Genomic DNA, 22956 nt, shown 5'->3' with positions numbered 1-22956 from the left:
AGGAGCTGTTCCTTCAAACTTCTTCAACCCAAACTCCTGTTTGTTGTTTAAAGTGCTGAGGCCTTCGCTGAGCTTGCTCAGGAGCCTGCTCAGCTGGGAGTCAGGAAAGCTGCCTGGACTCTCGTCCAGGTGAGTTGTCAGTGCTGGGTAAGGCCTTGATGATCACCAGTGTTTCCCTACAGAAGTGAGAGGCAAAGACAGCCTTCCCTCCGAGCTCTTTCACTTGAATATATGTAAAGATAACGGCGGGATAGTGACAGCAACCTAAGAGCGGATTAGAGACACGGAGGGCAACCTGAATGCTGCTTCAGCCTTCTCTGCCTGTAGGGTTCAGTCAACTTCAGATCAAAAAGAATTAATTGAGTCTGTACTGAACATAAATTTTTCCATAATGACAAATAATTCTCTATAATGTTATAATGGCTCTCTGCATACATAATATTAGGTATTACAACTAATCTGGAGACAAAGCATGTGTGGGCAGGTGTGTGTGAGTGATGTGCAGACACTACATAATGTCGTATGAAGGACTACAGTACCTGAGGCTCTGGTACCTGCAGGGTCCTCTAACTTCTTTTTCAGTGATACTGAGGGATGACTAGAATTTCTCAGTTCTACCCAGGCACAGGAATCCGCTATTTAAGACTCTAAAAACTAAGTATCAACTTCATTCAGATGGCTAAACTCTTACAAAGTGAAGTTACTTGAGATAGTATGTGTCTATGTGTGTTCACCCTGTGAGATTGGACAACATTTTACCTTTGCCACTCTGGGTGCGAACTGGCAAAGCTCACGATGACAGACTAGCAGTCTGTATTTCATTTCTGACTCGTGGGCAAGAAGGAGCTGCTTCTACTTCTTTTTCTTCATAGATGAGGCCCCAAGTTCCCAAGCCTCCTTTGCTCTGGCACAATGCCCAGCCAGTCGTGAGGACACATTTCCTGTGTTTACCAACATCCCTCAGCTGCTCTCACAGTAAGAAGTGACCCTGTGACAAATTGGAGCTGCCTGGGTCTACACCTATCCCCGAGAAGGTTATATTACTGTGGCTGAGTGGGCACAGAAAGTGGGACGCTTAGGGAAATATGCAGAACTTTGCTGGTCCTATGCTGGGGAAGTCCCAGGCTCCTGGGATGTCAGCGTGGAGTTCTCAGGGGGATGAAGGTCAGGTAAAGTTTGTTTTATGAGAAAGAGGAAAAGAGAAATATGTGGTGAAAAATCACTTCTGGAGAGCTCCAACATAAAAGAACTGTTTTGTTAGCCTGCCCCCCACCCCACCCCCAAAGTGGTTTCTTTCTGTGTTGTGCTCTTTGGCTGAAGATTGGTGTTTATATAACAGGATGAAGTACAAAATTATAAGCTCCAAACTCCTCCCGAGAAAGGCTGTCCCAAAGCTCGACCCCCAGGACAGATGGAAAGTGTGAGTGTTTCCTGGCTGGGACACTGAGCTGCCATGGGAATGTCAACATCCAGAAGATAGCAGAGAGGAAGGCGCTGTGCAGTCTCTGCCCCTCGACAGAGTTCAGCAAGGGCACTTTCTCCTTGGCTCATCCCCGAGACTGCCCGGCCTCTGAAAGACTGCCTCTGGGTAATCCGGCTCAGGTGCTCCTCGGGGCGGAGGCTGTGCTATCTAGACAGCACAGGGCAGAGTGCTGCAGTAGCGTCTCACCTTGGGCAATCTGATTTAAAGTCAATCTCTTGGAGTCAGTCTGCCCAAATCATCCCCCACCCAGCCCTCCAACTCAAGTTATCAAGAACCTATACCTAAACCAGGCATTCTGCTATGCTGGCTACTTCCACACACAACTCCACTGAATCTTTAACAACTAACGAGGTAGGTGTTATTATGCACATTTTAAAAAGATAGGAAGGGTTGGGGATATAGCTCAGTGGAGAGTGCTTGCCTAGCAATGCACAAGGCTGTAGGCTTAACCTCTGTTAATGAACACACACACAGGTTGGGGGGTAGTAGAAGGCGTGGCTAACTGTAACTTGTCCAAGGCTACAGGCTCACTTGAGAAAACCAAGGTTTGTCATACCCTTAGGTTCTCTCCCTTTCTGCTGCCGTACTCCTTCCCGGCAGGGATTCGGACCCACTTCCTATAAAGCTGGCAGCTTTGGTTACTGAACAGTTTCTGCGGAACATAGACCTCTCTTCTGAATCTTTACACAGATTTCTCATGTTGTTGTTTTATAAAGTGTTCTAAAAAGCATACAGTTTTGTATTTCCCATCTTATGTGTTCTGTCAGGCATGCTAAGTACATTCACATTACTCTACAACAGTTCCTAGAATAGTTTCATTTTGCAAGGCTGAAACTCTGTGTCCACCAAACACTGACTGATACTTCCTTTGCTCTTGCCCAGCCCTTGGCAACCACCTATAGTCTATCTCTATGGCCTGTATGGTGTACAGAGTGCATATGTTTGTCCCTTTGTGACGAGCTCATCTCAGTACACTAGCTAAAGGTTCTGACATGCTGGAGTAATAATGTGTGAGAGGACTGTAGCCTTCATTCTCTTTCCAATTGCCCGGGCCATGAAACACAGTTACCTGCTATGTGCTGCCTGTCATGGCTCTCTAACTGTTTCCCATGTATACAACCCCTTCTCATAGCAGATGTTAACTTCTTGGTGATCAAACACCAAGGATTGCATATCTTTTATTCCCTATCTACCTGCAAACCCTCTACTGAGAACATGGACCACACAGTCTGAACATCAGCAGCTACTGTGTTACTGGATGCTCCACCCCGGCATGTAGCACAATGCCTGACATAGGAAATGGGCAGGAAATACCATGAAGAGATGAACACACCAAGTGCTGCTGTCCAGGGACTGAGAACAAAAAGATGTTAAGTCAGAGGCCTGACACCCCCAGCATTACCTAGGACAAGTAATTTAAACAAACAGAGAAAAATGTTAGCTAAGCTGGAATAAGAATCTTTGAAAAACTTATTCTAAATGTTACATGCAGCAGGATACCAGGCTCTTTGACTGGTTGCTGAAGAGGAGGACAGAGGGGAGGAGTAACAAAGCCTGTTACTGTTATTGCCAGGATCCCCATTCTCAGGTAGAAAGCCAAGTGTGGAGATAAAAGCGCTTACTCGGGAGCTAGGGCACCCCATGCCCACAATAGCTTGTCCTATCACAAGGAGGAATAAACTCAGCTTGTATTCTGTCAACTCTCCTAACTTTAACATCGAGGAACAGACAAATCCCCAGGATATGTGCGTGTGTGCGTGTGTATGAAAAAGCCAGAGATGGATAAAAATAATTCAATGACAAATACTGGAAAAAACACACAAAGGGGCAGAGGCCAGACATTCGTGGGATTCCCTGACAGCTCGACCCACAAGGAAGGGCTGGTCTGGAAAAAACAGGACCTCAGGTTCCTGCCAAGCTGTCTGAGGCCCCGTCCTTCCCAAATCACTCCAAGTAGCAGCCAAGACTTTATAGTAACCCTTTCAGGTCTTGCGGAAGGACTCAACGAGAAAAGCACCCTCAGCCCATCGAGTGCTCCTCACCTAGAACGTCTCCCTGATGACAAGTGGTCCAGCCATGGAAGGTTGGCAGTAGAGAGGAAAGAGACTAGCACACCTGCTCACAGCCTCAAATGATTCCCTCTGTGCCCAGAAAACAGATGATGGGAAACCCAACCTAGCTCACTAGCTGGAGAAAATCCAAAACAGCCAGGTACTAACATCTAGAGAGCAGAGATAAGGCCTGAGGAAAAGGTCATAAACTTGTGGTACCTGCATCCTGGAGTCCTGCTGGGTAATCCCACACTGGCCTTGCTTGAGGCATGCCTCAGGCTTATACACACGTGACTGCATTTGGCCCTAACAAGTCTCTCTTCTGGAGAATGGCCTGCAATTAATCTCACTTATTACCTCTGAAAAGTAACAACAGAAGAGTGGCGGGCCAAGTCCAGCTCCAGAGTGTCTAGGGAACTGCAAGCTGCATGGCCAGGTCTCAGACTGTCTGGGCAAGTTGTGGCTCTTTGCCTTCCTCTCCCACAACAAAGCCTAAGCAGGGACTCCAGACAGACCAAAGGAACCAGGGGATTTGAGGCGCTGGACTGAGCTCACACTGGCCCAATGGGAGACGACAGCCCTGAGGCTACACTTGGAGCCGTTTCCAACATCGAGGGAAGAATAAGGTTGTCTGGTGAAAACTTGTGCGATCCATGAAACGGAGAACAATAGCAACGGGGAAATGAGGAGTAACACTATCTGTGAGTCCTCGTGAGTCACTGGTTATTCATTCCTGTGGCTACCAAGTCTCCAAGTTCTCCGACAAGCTGACAAAAGCACAGCCAGCACTGGGAGTCTGTCTCTACATTTTAGCTTCGCTGGGCAGCCTAGCTCACTGAACTAGCAGACTATCAGCCTGGAATCTGTTGTTGCCATCACAGAAACCAGTGAGAGTACCTTCTATTTACTTAGCCTCCACTTCCAAGGAGATCAAAGGCAACACAAAAGCTCTCAAAACAGACCAGCTTACATGCAAGCATGCTACCCTATAAAAAGACGAAGCAACTAGCTAAGGGTCTCTTGGTGTCAAAAGCAGTATAAAACTCACATCTTTAAGCTACGACTCCCATCTTCCTTAAGCTTAGTTCCTTCTCACTACAAAGGAGGAACAAAAGACTAAGTCAATATCCAAAAATACCCTCTTCACAGGGACTTACCATGTGAAAATGAAAATCAGGATTCAGGACTGAGCAGAATGCCTCTGGCTGGGACCACAGCACAGCCCAAACTAAGACCTCAGAATTCACTCAGCACTGCTCCTGGGTGGCTGCTCCCAGGGCTCCACAGGAACTGGAACCTTCAGGTTGAGGCCCTAGCTGTCCTAGCAACCAGAGGTTACTTGGGAGCCACGGAAGACTTCCCGAGGCTCCTTAGACTGCACTGGAGTCTGGCAGCAGGCTTTATGCTTAAATAGAAGCAGATAGAGCTGTAGACCAGTAAACCAAGATGGAAAGCACAGGGAACTACACAGGGCTGCACTCTGGCTGCAGAGGCACTGAGGCAAACACAATACACCAAGTCACTGCAGGCCTGAGTCTGGCTGGGAGAAGGTCAAAGGAAATTAGGTCTCGGCTCGGACTTTGACATATCCTATCATTTTTTTCCTCTTATTTTCAACAGGTGCTACCAAGAGAAATGTCTTCAGCTATCCAGAACTTTTATTAAAACCACCCCCACCAAATATGTGAAGTGCTACAAACTCCCCCTCAAATGTGTACTCCGACATTTGTTTACAGTAAGAGAGTGCCTGTTGTCATTCACATAGACTAGCAGAGGCTGCAGCACAAATGTGTTCCACAGGACTGCTGGCTCTGCCCTGGTGTGAAAACAGAATACTGCAAACACTTGCAAGGTGAACAAAGCTGTTACGTATAAACAGCTTCCTTTCTATGACTTCTATTTCAGGAATGTGGTTACTCTGTAGATTGTAGATCAGACAACAGACTTTTCCTATGGGGAGGACTTTGTGGAGAGCGCCCAGCCTTAAAGTGCTGCAGCCTTGTTTGTCTGCAACTCTTTTGAGTTGGTTCTTCTGATCCCAACCACAATGACCATGGGAATAAGAGACACCATTCCTGGGCATGATGTAATGTGCTTATGTCACTTCCGGGACATGGTTTCTGTTTCCCAAATTAGCTCCTTAAATACTAATTCTGACACAAACAGCAACTTCAACAGTTAGGTAATTCCTCCCTCCCCAGGTCTTTCATCTTCCTTCTCAAGCTTCCAGCAAGTAGCACAGAAGAGATAACAGCTGGGATTACTGGCACAGGGTGGGGGTGGGGGTGCAGGGAGTGGGGCTGACACACTGAGACACCGGACAGCTTCATTTCAAGGGAACAGGATCCCTGTGGTCAAAGGCTTCACTCTAAGAATCACACCTTCCCACTGCTCACCACTGAGGGACCGCCGCTGCTGACTCTACACTGGTTCAGGAAATTTCATACAGACAACAGTACTTGACACGGTGCTAAGAAATGTATCGTTCTCTTACAATTTGTGATTGTCCCAATATTGTTCTTTAAAAATTTTTTTTAGCTAGGTATGGTGGTACATGCCTTCAATCCCAGCACCCAGGAGGCAGAGGCAGGTGGATCTCTCTGAGTTCCAGTCAAAAGCAAGACAACTTGAAGTAGGGTAGGGAGGTGGAGAGGAATAGTGGGTGAGGGCTGGGGATGAATATGAAAAAATTCAATGAAAATGGGGAAAAACACAAAACAAAGTAACAAAACATTTCAATTATTATTCTGTGTGTCAGTGTGTGCACGTGCCATGGCACCCATGTTGAGCTCAGGGAACAGCATTCAGGGATGGCTTCTCTCCCACAGTGGGCCTGTGGCTTGAGGCTAGGTGGTTAGGCTTTCGAAGTAAGCACAGTCCCCAAGCATTTTGTGCCAGGCTGAGGCTTTAGTACCAAGATCCCTTTACTGCCTTTGAGGATACTGCCATACTTGAAAACTGAGAACCAGGAATTTCATATTTGGGAAATTATTTTGTATTTTTTCTCTTTCTTTGTTTCGTTCTTTCACCCTTCCTTCCTTCCTTTTCTTTTTCATAGACCAAGATTTGATTTTTATTTCTTAAAAAAGCTGCACATTTCTTTCCCTTTCTGACTCTCTGCTTGTGCCTTCAACACTTTCACAATGATTTTCTGCTCCTCCGTAAGGAAAGCCCCCTTGATCCTGTCACGGTCACACTGGGCGCACATGGAGCCACCATGGGCCCTGCTGATGAGCTTCCTTGTCTTAGACGATCTCACAAGGACTTCAGGTCTCACAGCACGGACCCCTCGCAGTCTGCCTGGACACACCACATGCAGATTTAGGTGCTTTCCCCTCCTTCTTGGTAAAGGTAAGCAGTCCTGTTGGCAGGGGTTCGAGAGAGACAGCCTAGATTTGTTAGAGGCAGTCCTGTAGGAAAGCCTAGGTCAGACGCTGGACCGATCACTCTCAGGCCTCTCTAAGCACTGCCTCCAGAAGACGAAAAAAAAGAACATGTCCTTTATTTTGTTGTTGTTTTTTAAATTTTCCCCCACACAGGGATTGTTAAAAAATATAGAAAGAGAACATTATTCAACATAGTGCTTTCTTTCTCAATTCAGACCTTGCTTTATATACAGAATCATTTGGATCTTAACCTCTACCATTTTTTTCAAGTACATAAAGGAAATACCTTCCTACTCCTCAAATCAATGCTATTAGAGGAAGCTGTAGGCACTTAATTATGTAAACTGGTTTTGAAAATGTAAGAAACAAATGCCCTTCCAAAGCAGAGTCCAAAGTACCCAAAGCACAATGCAGTACTCGTTTAAAAACAGAACCGGAGGCAAGCACAAAGCTCAAACTCAGACATCTACCACAGTGACTCTCCTAAATATCAGGAATTTCCTCCTTATGAAACAACTTTACAAATTCAACTAGGCCTTGGGCTCAGTGCTAGAGGAAGTGTACAGGCAGGCAGAAGATAGCTGTTTGCTAGATTCCACTCAGAGCTCTCTGTGGCACCATCACACTCAGGACACAGTGCAGGCAGGTCAGTCCTGTGTACCCCAAATGCTAGCCCGGGGCCCTTCACTCACTCACCTGCTTCCAGGGGGGCTGGAGTGGTTCTCAGGTGTGTGGAGGTCTGACTGCATAGACCACGTCGGGACACTAGGACTGATGACAGGTCGAAGGGTAGGGGGGGTTGACGCACTGCTTCTGTTTATGACATTGCTTGCCAAATTCAGGTTTGTCACCTAGAAATGAGGAGATGGAGAGAACTTGATTTCGCAGAGCTTTAGAAAAGTATCATGAGAAACATATGGGAGCAACCACAGTCTGAGTGGTGCGGACTCATCTGGGCTGAAAGCAGTGGCTGGGACACAGGCACAGAGCAGAGACTGGCTTCTGTGCACGGACAGCAGAGGTGGGGCATGGGCAGTCTGAGAGTCAGGTGTAGCAAGCACTCATTCTATCCCTATTCTCGGGATGGCGCTGGGCTGAGTCAGGCAATGTTCAAACCAGACAGCCTTCTTTCCTCACCGGAGGTTCTGAAGCTCACCCAGCTGTGCTCGGGAATAATAATAGCAATAAGAATTATACAGAAAGTCCACTAACATGGATAGTAACCTTCATAAATAAGTTACACAGGGATGGACTGTGGTCAGCCATTGAACATTTAAAACTAGTTGTTTCCATCTGTGAGAATGATTAAAAGTGTAAATTACAAAGAGACGGTAAGACAAGCTCGTTATGTTATACTGTTATATAATAAACGTGTCCAACAGTGGCAAGGGGTAGAGCACAGGGGCTCAGATTAATGCTATGACCACGAGCTGAGACAGTACTTCCTGAAATTAATTTACCAAAGTTATTCAGGTACACCACTTAGAACACCATACACGCACTCTGATGTATACTTCTAGACCAATTCAAAGAATGCATCTGGGGACAGTGACAGTGACCATTACAACAGCAGCTAACATGTGTTAGAATCTAGGATGAACCATCCTTTGTACCTATGAGTCCATCCTCCACTTCTCATGCAAATTCAGAGTCTGGTAACGAGTACAGCGAGGGCCCTGGTCCTCAGTCTGCACAGCAGCAAAGGGTGAGGATTGCACTGAGGCCTTGGGTTATAAGCAGAGGAGCAGAGGACTAGGGTTCAAGTGACTGGAGTGCCGGGGTCCAGCTCATACCACACACTATAGAAAACACGCAGGTCCCCGTTGCAGAGTTAGAGAAAGGAATGAAGGAGCTGAAGGGGCTTGCAACCCCATAAGAACAATATCAACCAACCAGAGTTCCTAGAGACTAAACCACTACCCAAAGAGTACCCATGGGCAGACCCATAGCTCCAGCTGCATGTGTAGCAGAGGATGGCCTTGTTGGGCACCAATGGGAGGAGAAGCCCTTGGTCTTGCCAAGGCTGGACCTCCCTCTCCCCCCCAGTGTAGGGGAATGTCAGGGTGGGGAGGCAGGAAGGGGGGTAGTTGGGGAGAGGGAACACTCTTATAGAAGGGGAGTGGAAGGGGATAGGGGGCTTTTGATGGGAAACCAGGAGAGGGAATAACATTTGAAATGTAAATTAAAAATATCCATTAAAAATGCACTTAAAAGTAAGCATTGTTTTAACCATGAAATAGGAGAAGGTATAAATGGCTAACAAGATGGTTTACATTCTGCTCTATTCACATCAAAGAATATTGCTTATTCATTCACCTCTTCCCCCAGAACCACCTGAACTACGAACATGATGTTAACTCAAGGGGGAATAAAACTAGTAAAAATCACAATGTAAATCTTAAACATAAAATAGACGTGTGGATAAACATCTCAAAAGCTGGAAAGGAAAGATCCAGAATACACAGATAGCATCTACTTCAGCACTGTGGTGTCATTTCTTTCTTGTGCTTCTGAGTATTCTCCATATTTCTCTAGTATTTAAGGAGCCACACCATTTTTTCAAAGTTGTCTGTTCCCACTGCAGTGGGAAGGCGTTCAGTGTAAGTCAGTGACAGCGGGTGAGAGGAAAGGGAGGATGTAGGAAAGTCCTTCAGAACAGGGGTGCAGAAGACTCAGTGCTGAGTGCAGGACTGCTGTGTGCAAACTGCCAGAGCAGTGTCTCAGACCTTCAGGCAAGAGAAGCAAACGGAAGGGAAATGCTTTCCTATACGACACTGACGGGACCTAAATAACCTTACTATTTATAGGGAAGAATTCTAAATCTTAAAATGACCTGAAATCAGGAAACATAAAGTCCTCTCTAGCAACAGCACAGTATCTCTTCCCTAGTTATAGAGCTTGTAGGAGAACAGCCCAAGCTGTACCTTCTGGACAGAAAGCTGTTTTCCATAGGTAGGGAGCAGTCTCTGGTGACTGTGAGGCTGGTGTATGGGGCACTGTGGTTCTGTTCTCTAGGGTGGGCCAGGTTTTAGAAGGGCCCTGGGAGCCAACCATGACTTTTTACTCCTGCTCTGCTGTCTGCAGGCACCAGGGTCAGAGGGAAGGTGTGGGCTAATGCACACAGAAGGGAATGGTGAAAATTAGGGGCGCACCTCTTCTCTGGATGCCAGTCTCTTTGAAGTACTCCTTCCAATACCCTACAGGTAGCAAGGGCTAGATTCTGAGACAGTGACACTGGCTCCAGCAGGACTGAAGGATATATTCCTAACCCACACAGACTCCACTCCTGTCTGCTCTGTTAAACACCAGGCATTTTAAATTAGTTTAACGTGATCTTGTAGGCTGTGGAAATACCACAGTGTGAGAAAGGGCGTTGTGATATGTGAGAGTTGTACTGAAACACAGATTCGGTGGTTAAGAGAGCTTGCTGCTGCTCTAGAGGACCAGGGCTCAGTGCTTAACACCCATGGTCTGGTGGCAGACAATACCTGTAACTCCAGCTCGGGACTCCAGTGCCCTCTGCTGGTCTCTGCAGCTACATAGCCAGACATACATAAGTAAAAAAAAAAAAAAAAAAAAAAAAAAAAAAAAAAAAAAAAGTTGTACCAAATCATAATAAAGGGGGCTTAATAGTTTATAGTGGCTAAACAATAGATTAAAAAGTGCAGAGTTTGCCATGTTTAGCGCAAAGGGCAGAATCTGGAGAGAAGTGTATGCAGAGGGGAGGAGAGGATGGATTTGACAGGTTTGATGACCAATTCAGCCCCTAATCCAAACACCAGTGTTATCCCCTCACAGCAAACACCCACCTACCGAGAACTCTGTGTGCCCTGGAATGCCATCTTCGCATCACTCATCCAACCCGGGGAATGCTCTTATCCCTCTACCTTACCAAAGAGAGGACAGAAGTCCGAAGGACCTAAGCAGGTCACAAGCACCATATATCTAAGTGGTGTCAAGACCAAGGTGAGACGTGTTGGACTCCAAGTGCATGTGGCATGCTCTCCTTAGACAGCATTGCTTAACATCTGAGTGGCACCAGACACGCTGGATGTGACAGTTCACTTACACTTTACCCATCACTCATAGAGGAAGACACTGTTTCACAATGAAGAGAACTCAGGCTCAGAGAGTCTACTACAGGGCTTTACCCAAAGCCATGCAACAGTTGTGGAACTTGGGCTTTGGTTTCAAAACCCATTTTCTAACCTGGATGTAGGAAAACAATCCTGTTCACTCTAAACTATTAGAAAACACTTTAAAACATTATCAAACATATCATCATTAGCTCTTCTATCTTTCTTTAAACTTTACTTCCCACTTTTACTTTTCCTCAGAGGACATTTAAGAAATAAGACAAAAACCAAGCTCAGTCAGTTCAATTTGTCCCAAAATAGAGTAAAAGGTGGCAGAAACACACAAGCAAGTCTGAGCAGCTGCTGGCTCTTAATTTAGTTGATGTCCATTCCTTATTTTCTAGATGAACCAAGAATTGGCAGCCACGGTGACTTCTTTATACACAGAAGTGGAGCACTGTTGATTACTTAGAGAGTCAGCAATGGTCAAGGCAGAGATGAGAATACTCGGCAGTCCCACGCCTGCTCCTTACCTCTTCCCCAAACAAACCCCGCTCCACCGAATGCTAACAACCCAGTCCTTACTGTAATGGAATGGTGTGATGCAGTTTTAAACAAGAAAAAGGGGAAATTTGCAGGTCACTCTTGTTTTCTAGCTTTGCTCTTCAGAACACTACTTAGCAAAACACTTCCTGGTGCTGTCATCAGAACACTGATCAACTGATAACCTGCACAATCCACCAGGGCAGCCACGAGGCACGTATGACTAAAACGTGGCTGAGAATCTAGATTTTAAACTTTAATTTTAAAATGCAACTAGCTAGTGGCTAATTTACTGGCCAGCACTCCCCTTCAGTCTTGACTATCTCTACAGACAAATATGTATAATGGGTAAACAACAACACACGAACTATCCTGGTCCTCTTCTAGCCTCTTGGTCTTTTCTATAATGGGCAGAAGAAATCGCTGAGCTACTGTGGACCCCAGCATCCTTTTTTGGCCCTAGTTCTATCTTACTTTCCCTGGGAAAGGCGAATCTCCTGGCACTGGTGAGTCCACAGGTCGATGGGGTCTCAGGGCGTTGAGAAGATAATTATGGGTGTCATCACATTGCATCTGCTTCTCCACCTGCCTATACTTCCCTAGTTCTGACTAGATGAGAAAGTGAGAAACGGTACTGTGTATATGAGACATAGAGCCATAACAACTCTTTTATTGCTAAAGACAGCCTTAGCTTATGGTATGTAAAAACCGTAGTAACACTTGTTTTTTTGTTAAAGGAGAGGTCACAGTCATTGGGCAGCTGGCTTCCCTGGGCTAATGCATGCTACTAAATGCTACTAGAATACATGCTACTAAACCTGTCAAGCTTAGAATCATGACATTGGCCACAAATGGATTTAGAGGACAAACAGAGCAATTTAAAAACCATTTTTAATGGACATTCATTTTTTTAAAGATCTATTTTATTTTATGTGTTTTAATGTTTTGCCTGCATGTATGCATGTGTATCAGGTGGCCATGGAAGTCAGAAGAAGGTGCTGGCTTGCCTGGAACTGGAGTTACAAATGGTTATGAGCTACCATGTAGATGCTGGGAACTGAGCTCAGGCCTTCTGCAACAGCCAGCAGGGCTTTAAGCACTGAGCCATGTCTCGTGCGCCTTTATCTAAAGTTAGCGCAGCAGTCTGAGAGGAGCCGTGCGCATCTGTAAGTGCATGTCTGGGATGCCCTAGTAAAGGTACAATGGTATCACCTTTCAGCTCCCACTATCCAGCAATGACTATGGAACCATAGGAACCTAACAATGGCTGAATTTATTCAACAGCTCCTTGTAGGCACTGCGCTCAGCATGCCTTGTGTGAATTAATTTATTCTTAAAGACAGAGTAACTGAAACTGAGGTTGAGAGGTAAAATAATCACTCAGTGTGGCTCTTAAATTCAATTCCTAGACTTCCTAAGGCAAAGCTTCCCAATCTTGTGACTTCAACCATGTGTCAGCATTTGCACCTCTGTACCTCACTTCTTACAGCTTTATTCTGTGGAGCAGCAGCGCCTGAACTCCTGGACACCTGACCCAATGTAGAACACAGTCCAGCCTCGGCAAACTGAAGCCTACATTTAACAGAATCCACAGATAGTCGACTTGCCTTCTAAGTCTGAAAATCACCAAAAGGCAAGAATGGGAGAGGGGAAAGCACACTGCTTCTTCTCCTTCACAAGCTAAGGGAACCTTCCACAGATGGCAGAAACACCCTGGAGGAAGTGAGACAGAAAACAAGGAGACAAGGAAGAAGAGGAAACAATTCCAGGAGGGACATTCAGGGTTCATAGTTCCTTGGAGTTTAGGTGCTTAAACTTTGAAAGTACGCTGAGGATCCAGATGCTTACAAAACATTTCAGAACAAACTTTAGAAAGTCTAAGACTACTTGCTATACTTCTGTTATTAAAAAGCAGTATTTAAACCTAAACCCCATCAGGTCATTCATTACATATGCCTCCACCCCTGCCTTCTTCTGGCTGGTTAGCTAAGGGAGCAATTGCCTATGGGAAATCTGGCCTTGGGGCCTGCCTGGCAGATGTTTCTCCCTTGCTCCTTCCCTCCTCTGCAGCTCCCACTCTTGCAGCAGCTAACCCAGATGTTCTATACCATTCCCTGTCTCATGTCCACTGCACGGTGACCTCAGTGAATTTCACCGTTTAGTACCAAGCACTATTTATTTTAGAGTCAGCCTTCCGAATAAGGCAGGTGAGCAAATATCTGAGTGTGTGGGGTAAGGACACATCGCACACATTCCACCTAGACAGGTGTTTAAATTACAGCAGGGATAAATACGGGTGATGGATTGGAACGAGGATGGGAGAAACAGAGCAGGCAGCTGACTTCCGGTGCTGGCCTGCCAGTGGTCCTGCTAGTCACCGCTGTTTGCTAAAGGTAGCGCAGATGCCAGCACTATAATTAAAATACCCCGGAACTGCCCTCGTGGGTTCCCAGAAAACAGCCCCGATACTTAGAGACAGGCTCTTACTGCTGGGGGGCAGACCTAACTACATTTCCTTGGCTGAAGTTACACGCAGTCCTGCATGCTCAAAACAACTTTATAACTCGAATATAATTCAACGGAATCCCCATATTATCTATGTGAACCAAGGCTGGGGGAGAATGGGAAGGTACAAAGAGAAACGTGGCTTCTGCCCCACTTTCAAGCCACATAGGACCTGACCACCTAAAACTCGAGATAAAATAGTATTTGAGATCTCCAAAACATGGCACTAAGAAAATTCAAATAAGGCATATGAGATAGATGCCTGAGAAGGGGGTGAAACACAGAGAACAGCAGAGAAGCAGGAAGAAATGTCTGAGAAGCAGATGTTGGCTTGGTGAAGGGCAAAGTGATGGGAGACAGACAATACCTTGGGAAGAATCTACCCTGGCTCTAGAGACAACAGGAACCTTCTGGGAGCCCCACCCAGGCCAGCTGAGTGAGGGTTGTGGTGAGGGCAGGCAAACGGAGAGCTGTATCCTGGGATGAGTTGAAACAGTTAGTGGTTACAGACAGTTACAGTAGTTATGTCCCTTGCGCCGAGGCAGGCCTTGGAACTGGGTTTGAAATCTGACAAAGAGAGCTTTCAAAAGTCTGTGTAACCGAGTTCACGTTCCCAAAGTGATGGGGGAGGCAAGATGGAGTTCCTACCTTTTAAAAAGAAAGACGAAAGAATGGCACACACCTTTAATACCAGTACTCAGGAGGCAGAGGCAGGCAGGCGGTTCTCTGAAGTTGAGGCCAACTGCCAGCTAGATCTACATATCAAATTCTAGGACAGTCAGGATTACAATAGAAAGACTCTCACTTCCACCTAACCTCCCAAAAAGTAGTGAGTAGTGGAGTGGCAGATGTCACTAGAAGGCTAGAACTTATAAGGTCCCATATTACCTCTTTCTGCATAGGCCACAAGGGAGAGGGCGCTTTAGAGCTAGAGGAAAGAAAGCAAGCAGGAACTGGATTAAAGCCGGGTGCTGCTCTGGCTGGTGCCTCACATTACTTTACAGATGATGAATACCTGGCCTCAAAGCTCAGGCAAAGCTCTCAAGTGTGTGAAATAACAGCTTTGACACAGAATTCTGTTCCCTCTCTACATAATGACTATATTGCATGATTTCCCCTGCACTGAGACTGCAAAGGGTTGGAAAAGCGTTTGTGAGTCTCGGTGACTAACCTCGGGTTTACCAGGCTGTTTGCACACTTCATGTATCTTATGCTTTATCAAGATGGAGATAGACAATCATTTTAACATCATTAGTAACAGCTTGACCCATGAGTAGCGGTGGCACAGCATGCAGGAGTGGTATTCCTAACACCAGTCAACTGTATGCATGCCCCTCAAAACCTTACATTTCTCATCTAGTAAGATCAAGAGGGGTGCTGCAGAAAATAACTTCTCATCAATGAACACAAATATTTACAGGGAACCTACTTTGGGTTTGCCATTCTTTTGAACATGGAGGAAGGCAGATGAAAGTAACCCTTGCCTTTATGAAGAGGACAGTCGAACGCAGTCATATTTTAATATTCATGAATGAATGCAACAATGATGGTGAGAGATTTGAATTTGGATCAAATTATCCATAAAGACGGCTACATACCACCTCAAGGCTTTTAAGAGCTCTAAACATGGAGGCCAAGCCTCCTTGGTATCCATGGACACCGAGAGGGAGTCTGTGTAGGATGTCTATGAACACTCTGGAACTGAACACAAGGGTTTTTCTATGTACACTTTTTTTTTCTTCAGGAGAAGGATACACCTTTCATTTGATTCTCAAAGGAATCACATGGACTGAAAGGATTGTGGGTTTGTCTAGAGCTGCGTTCCTGCTGCCCTCAGAAGCACACCAGTGGAGAATGGCACGCGTTCTCTCTCTCTCTCTCTCTCTCTCTCTCTCTCTCTCTCGCTCTCGCTCTCGCTCTCGCTCTCGCTCTCGTGTTCACATAGACAGACCCATCAGAACATGGGCAGATCTGCTTAGTGCTGTGGAGATCTGAGAGGTCTAGAGTAGGGCAAGTGGTGGCCTGTTCCCTCTAACTTGTTTCATGTGTATTTATAGAACAAACGGTAATCTCCAAACAGGACATATCACATCTGCTACTGACTAGCTCAAGGAAAACGTGGAGGCAGGCATTCACTTCTTGCAAGCTGCTTACACTGGGAAAGAGTATCAAACACGACAAGTCACCCTTAAGCAGTTAGACACTGAACACTGCTCCAGAGGTACTCCATGGTATTCATTAAACTACTAGCTACAATAAGCAATAAACATATGCTGTAAGGCAGTTTAAATTCCTTTTAATTCCTGTATGCTGATAAAATGAACCACAATTATATTCCAATCACTAGGAGATAAGGGCCATAATGTTAATCATATTCTAAAGGGGGCTGGGAAGTGCAAGGAATTCTGACGCACTCCTGTGTTAGTGCTGAAGATTCCTGGCAACTGCCTCCCTCTCTTGAACTTCACCAGCTACATAACACCCTTATACATTGTGCCAGATAATAGTAAGAGTTCCAGGTCAAGATTCTTGGGAAGCCAACCTGAGAAAATAGCCAAGTCTCTTTGTAGTATTTCTAATTTATGTATTGTGTTCTTGCAAGCTGGTGGGGGCCACTGATAGCCCATAGGTAGACTTACACGAATTGACAAGGGATTACCAAGACTGGATTCTCTCTCCTTCTCCACTAAAAAGAAAGCACTGACCCCCACAAAATAATCTGATAAGGGAATAATTCAATAAGTGGCCAACCATCTTGACAGGGTGTATGTTTTAAAACCTGCACGTGGGAGGAGAGATGTGTGTTGTGGTGCCTCTTCAGGCTCTGGCAAGGTACAGCGACAGTTCTGCAGCCGTGGTGCAGACCTGCAGGCGGATGTGATGCTCAGCCACTTCAGCCTAGGAAAAGAGCTACATTCTGACTAAATGAAGAGGCAGAGACCACTAAGATAAAGCACAGCAAAGAGATGAGTCCTGGGACAGTGACTTACCAGCGTGTGACCTTAACAGCGCCACTTGTCCTACTAACTGCTATTTCTCCATCATCAGGAGCTTAAAAAAAAATAGGAAAAAGCACTTTCCTCGGTCTTAGAATGGAAGAGATAATGCACACAAAGTGTTGTGAACACACTGCCCAAGGCAAAGTAGGAAGGTGATGCATGTCGGCTGCTATGGTATGCAGGGCTGGTGTGCAATAATCAATAAAAAAGAATGGACGAGCAAAAGTGTTAGTGTTAAAGAGAATACAAAATTCCAATAACATACAGAGAGTCTTTTCCCTTTAGCAAGCACACGGGCTAGAAAGTACAAGGTCCACCCTAAGTGCTGGGTTAGAAAGAACTGCCATTATGTGGGTTACAGTCAAACAGGCAGGAGACGAAATGACTATCATCCACCTGCTTTAAAGAGTGGCTACTGAAAGGCTAAAGGCAGGGACACAATAGGAAGACTTCTGGCTGTCGTGGCAGGTGCTCCTCACCTATTTACTAACCACTATGTCCGGGATGCAGACTTTAGGGAATACTGGGGTAGGGAGGGGGTGGATTTAAATACTGTGCATGGTTTAATCTTCAAGGATCTCACAATACAGTGAATGGAGCACAATGAAGGACCAGGGTTGTGGATCAACAGTTGAGTAGCATCGCATGACCTTGCATTCAATCTCCAACACTGTATGATGATGACGATGATGATTTAATAAAGAGCAAAGCACATTTATTAAATAAAGTTGTCCCTCGATATCCTTAAAGTATTAATTGTACAGCCCCTTGAAGATACAAAACTCTACAAATGATCACGTTTCTTATGCAAAATTACATTTGAATACAGCCTCCGTATATCCTCTCACAAAACCCCCCACCAATAGACTACTTATATGACGTAAAGGCTATAACTTTATCATACTTAGTTGTTTAGGGAAGAATGACTATGGGAAAAGGTCTGTACATGTTCAGTCAGGTCCCAGGCATCACAGGATACTGAAATTTAAGGTACTTACTGTCTGTTAAAAGAGACAGTTATGTTGACATAAAATATGAAGAGGGAATCAGCATAACAGTGAGTGAGTGAGGTGGCATTCATGCAGCCCCTGGACAGATGGACAGATCAGACGTGGTGACTAGGAACCTTTTCTCCTGGGAGGACGGCATAAACTTAGGCATACAGACTAGCAGAAATCCTAGCTGAGCTACACAAAATCCTGTGTGCTGCAATGGAGACAGAGGGACCAGTATGCTATAGGCAGACTTTCAGTCAGATAATGGGTAGCCTCACTAGTTTGGGTTTCATATAGTCTCTCTGATCAAAGAATAGTAGGATCATACATGTGAATTTAACACAAGAGGTCTTTAAAGCTGAGGAAAAGCAGGAGGCACTGCCAGGAGGTTGTTTAAGAGGTAGCTGTAGCTGACCACTTGGAAGATAAGCAAGGTCTTTAGCAGAACAGTTGATGCAAGTGAAATAGAGAAGACATGGAATGGAGACACTGGAGTCGGAACGAACAAGACTTGGCAGGAGCTTGGTGCACGAGAACGGAAATAGAGATGCTGATAAGCCAGATTCCTCCCTCAGGTTTCTGGGGTGTCAACACTACTAATAGCAGAGATGACAGGAAGGACAACTAACAGCCTTCAGATAGACTGCACGGAGTCTACCTGCGTGCTTCTGAGATATGTTCACATATGTGGCTGCTGGCAAGATAATTAAGGGGAAATGTCTAGCAGGCAGTGGGATATCTGGACACTCAGAGGTATCACATAAAGCTGTGTATAGGGGATTTATACCTTAAGGAAAGGTTCACTGGATGATAACCACGGCATGAAGGGACAGAACCAGGGCACCTCACACTCTTCACTCAAGACTACCACAGCATCCCGTGGTTGCTTCTAGCTCCTGGTGTAGGGTTGAGGGCTTCTGAGAGTTCCCCTTCTACATCAGCATGTATATTGGAATCATCCTTGTTCAGCCCATGTTTAGGAAGCCAAATTGGAAGAATTCATGGGTGTATCTTAGGACATTTCCATGCAACAAAACCACACGAAAACCTTTTTTCTCTGGCTCTTACACCCTGAGCTTTGCCCTCTTCTGCAATGATCCCCAAGCTTTAGATGTAGGAGCTGAGCTGTAGATCTATCAGTTGAGCCTGGGCTCCACAACTCTGCATTAGGATAGGCTGTGGTTTTCTGTAACGGTCTCTGCCTGTTGATGAGGAATAAGGACTACACTTATCTGTGGCACAAGGACAAATATTTAGAATGTAGTTAGGGATTATGCTGGTTTAGTAAAGTGGTAGTTATAGGTTCTACTCCAAGATCCATGACTTCACTAGCCCTATAGTTGGCTAGGTTTCCAGTTCCAGTTCAGTATGACTTCCCTCTTGTTAAGCAGGTCTTAAGCCCAATTAGAGAGCTGCTGGTTACTGCCAAGGTGTGCCTGCCTCTACCAAACCCTCAGAACCGCTGTGCCATGCTGGTTGTTGTGGCTTACAGGCATCACAGCAGGGCACGACTGCTGGCCACTTCCCTCCTTTGGGAGGTTTGTTTGTTTGTTTGTTTTGTTTTGTTTTGTTTTTGTGGTACCTTCTGGTACATGAAAGCTACTCCTCAGGGAGGGGTTTTCAGGGCAGACCCAGCTCAGGACTCTGGGTCCTTTGCCCCAGCTGCATGGTGCCTGCAGCAGTGATGGTGACTTCCACCATTGGCCCTCTTTCTTTTTTTTTTTTTAAGATGAGGTAATCAAGGCTAGACAGTAACTTCCCAGTTCTCACTGAATCCAGAACTAATGTTTTCCCAATTTACCTTGTTGTCCTTCTAAAAACAAGAACAGGTAACATATATGGTATCAAAAAGTACATTTTCTACTGACATAGACTAGAGAGTCGAAGGAAACAGTAAACAGCCACAAGACCAGAGCCTAAGTGCACAGCAGTTGGTGTGTTCAGATAAGCTCAGAATCAAAAAGGAAGCTTCTGAAGCCAAGTCATGTTGCCTGTAATGTCCAGGGAGGACAATGGCACCCAGTGCAAGGAGTCAGCGCTGACTCAATGTCACTCTCCAAGTGGAACTGAGTCAAGGTCCACTGTGTACCTTTTGGTAGCTACTGAAAGAGATGGGTGATAAAGAACTCCTGTGTGTGGATGAGGAGTGGAAAACTAATGTACTGTGAAGCAAATGCTTTGTACCTGATATATTTGTCCACAGCATTAGACCTCAGAATCTCAGAGTAAAGAGTAATGAAATGAAAGAAACCCAATGGCTTTCTGTTCCACTCCCCATCAAAATGAAAAGTCTCTAGGGCTCAGAGCGTCTCCTCCCTCTTCTGTCTGTCAGCACATTTCAGGAGGCCTGGCCACGTTGCTGCACGGCTGGCTGAGGAGCAGACTGACACAGCACACGGGTTCGTGGTAGGGCCCTGCCTGGGTGGTCTGCTGGTATCCCTTTGATTAAATTCCCAGGCTGGGAGAGCTGGAGCTGCTCCTAATGATAGCTGGGTCCTGAAATCTCAAACTTGCCGGCCAGAGAGGGCCAGTGCTCCTCTGATGCCCTGCCTCCCACTCCTCACCACAGGCTGGGCTCCTTCACCACATTCTTCTGTACACTAACAGCAATAACCACAAAGCCCTGTCTACACTGATCTGCTCTCCCTTGCAGCCCTGACTGAGGCAGAGGTAGTGAGATCTCACACCTACGCCAGCACCCCAGAACTCTTCCCTCTATGGGCATAGATGCTTCTTAACACAGCTTTCAGCAGTGTACACAGCAGTCACTAAAGATCCCATCCCAGAAGATGGCCAGCCTCTCACACACAAAGGGAAAGTTCTAATCCAACCTGCTTGTTTTCTAAGGTATGCACTGAATCACCATGTGCTGAGAAGGTATACGCCTCTTTTATTTATACTGTACAAAACCCTGTCTGAGGGTCCACTGCTTATATGTGGATAATGTCTGTTCTTATGTGTTCTAGGATGTAAATAAAGCTGACTCATAGCAAATATGATAAAAAGGGAATTCAGGAAATCAGTTTCTGTCTTTAACTATATAAATTCCTTTAAAATGCAGGCCCTAATTAAATCCTAAGTTCCTCAAAGCCTTTTATCCAGTTGCGGGCTTAAGAACCTCCTCTGTCCAATTTAGCATTCCTTAGTATGGCACTGCTCATCCTCCAGTTCCCTCTCTTCTCAGCTATCTGCGCAGCCCAGTTCAAACACGTGTGTGTGAGTGGTACGTAGTCACCCATGTGAGCACCCAGTCACTCTGCCCAAGGGCTTGGGCTTCCCCTCTGGCTTCAGCTGCAGTGCCCAGTGCAGACTCCCCAGGTAAACTCATCACCCAACTTGCTGCCCCAAGACACACACACCAGGGTCCCTGGGGGGGCTGAGTCTGCCCTTTCTATGATGCAGATGAAAATGCATGCTCTAAAGAGGCTGCTTTGGCCATCTTTCTAGTCCCACTGACAAGCTGAGTGACCCTTTGGCACTTATGCTATTCTCCAAAGAAACAGCTTGCGGTGCTCCCGGCTATTAGGGTCATGTGTGGGTGGCTGTCGATTTCATAAGACCAGGAGTCATTTCTCAGTCAGCATGACGTCATATCATCAATGGTTACCACCAAAGCCAGGAATGCTCTTAAGAGCTTGGATAAAGTGTTTTGTTTTGTATTTTTAAATAAAAAAAATCCCAACAAAATACAAAGTTTTCTAGACTACTTTAACAGGATAAGTAGCTGAAATTTCAGATAAAGATAAATGTTTTCTCAAAAATCTCTACAATTTAATTTTGTACAAACCTTCAATATAGTACAAATAATTTAAAATCTGCCTTCCCTGTTCAATGAAAATCCATTAATTCCTTGGCTACAAAACAAATAGTTTATGGAATATAACTAAAGCAATGCTCAGAGGAAAATTCATAGGCTTTAATATAGAATGGTTAAAATGAAATTAGAAATTCAACTCAGGAAATAGAGAACTAAAGATAAAAAAACACACAGAAAAGGAATTAATTAAGATAATGCTATAAAATAACCCATAATAATAAAAAAGCAAAAACATAAATATAGAATTAATCTTTTGGAGGAGGGGGGTGTGTGTAATTCCAGACAAGCTTTCTCCATGTAGCCCTGGCTGTCCTCAAACTCGGAAATCCACCTGCCTCTGCCTCTGCCTCCTGAGTGCTGGGATTAAAGGTGTGCTCCAAGACCACCCAACTCCGAATTAATCATATGAAGGGGAGTTATCTACTGGCCAACCAAAAAAAATGAGAAAAAGAAAAGAAAGCACAAACACAAAACAGGATCTGAAGATGAGGGCTGTATTAAGTCAGAGAAACCCTTGTACCTGAGGAGGTTTCTGTCCGGACACAAAGCTGCTTGCGCCGACAGCAACAGTTAGTGCCCAGGTGCTAGTTCAGAGACTCCTGGAGCTCTGCCCACTTCCCTGCAGGAAGCCACAGGCATTTAGCACCCAGTCCATCTAAGAAATGGAAACAACTTTCCTTTTAAACAGAACAGAAAAGAAAAGCAGCTAGAGAACAAACATGTCAGAGTGTATATTAACAGCCACTACAATGCATTATTATTTATTTATTTTCTTTCTTTTTTTAAAAATTTTATTTATTTATTTCATATATGTGAGTACAACGTCGCTGTCTTCAGATACACCAGAAGAGGGCATCGGATCCCATTACAGATGGTTGTGAGCCACTATGTGGTTGCTGGGATTTGAACTCAGGACCTCTGGAAGAGCAGTCAGTGCTCTTAACCGCTGAGCCATCTCTCCAGCCCCGCATTATTATTTATTAAGCAAAAGAAAAAAATAACAGAAGTTTTCAAATTACAAATAAATCCCTGTGTCCACTGAGAGTAAATCATATTAGAAACATTGTATTCCTAAATCTTTAAGGGCTGAAATATTCCCAA

At 45.2% G+C, this 22956-nt stretch overlaps 1 protein-coding gene across 18 annotated transcripts in view; it reads right to left on the bottom strand.

Moving 5' to 3' along the window:
• Ttll5 (tubulin tyrosine ligase like 5) overlaps nt 1–22956 on the bottom strand; it is a 217845-nt gene that overhangs the window by 84430 nt on the left and 110459 nt on the right. For all 18 annotated transcript variants that reach the window (XM_039113313.2, XM_039113315.2, XM_063261755.1 and 15 more), the window contains one exon: nt 7617–7771. In XM_039113313.2, the coding sequence (XP_038969241.1) occupies nt 7617–7771 (155 nt within the window). The remainder of the gene's footprint in view (nt 1–7616; nt 7772–22956) is intronic.

Source organism: Rattus norvegicus, chromosome 6 (genome assembly GCF_036323735.1).
Source record: "Rattus norvegicus strain BN/NHsdMcwi chromosome 6, GRCr8, whole genome shotgun sequence".
NCBI classification, from domain to species: Eukaryota; Metazoa; Chordata; class Mammalia; order Rodentia; family Muridae; genus Rattus; species Rattus norvegicus.
This window is presented reverse-complemented; position numbering and strand designations above follow the sequence as displayed.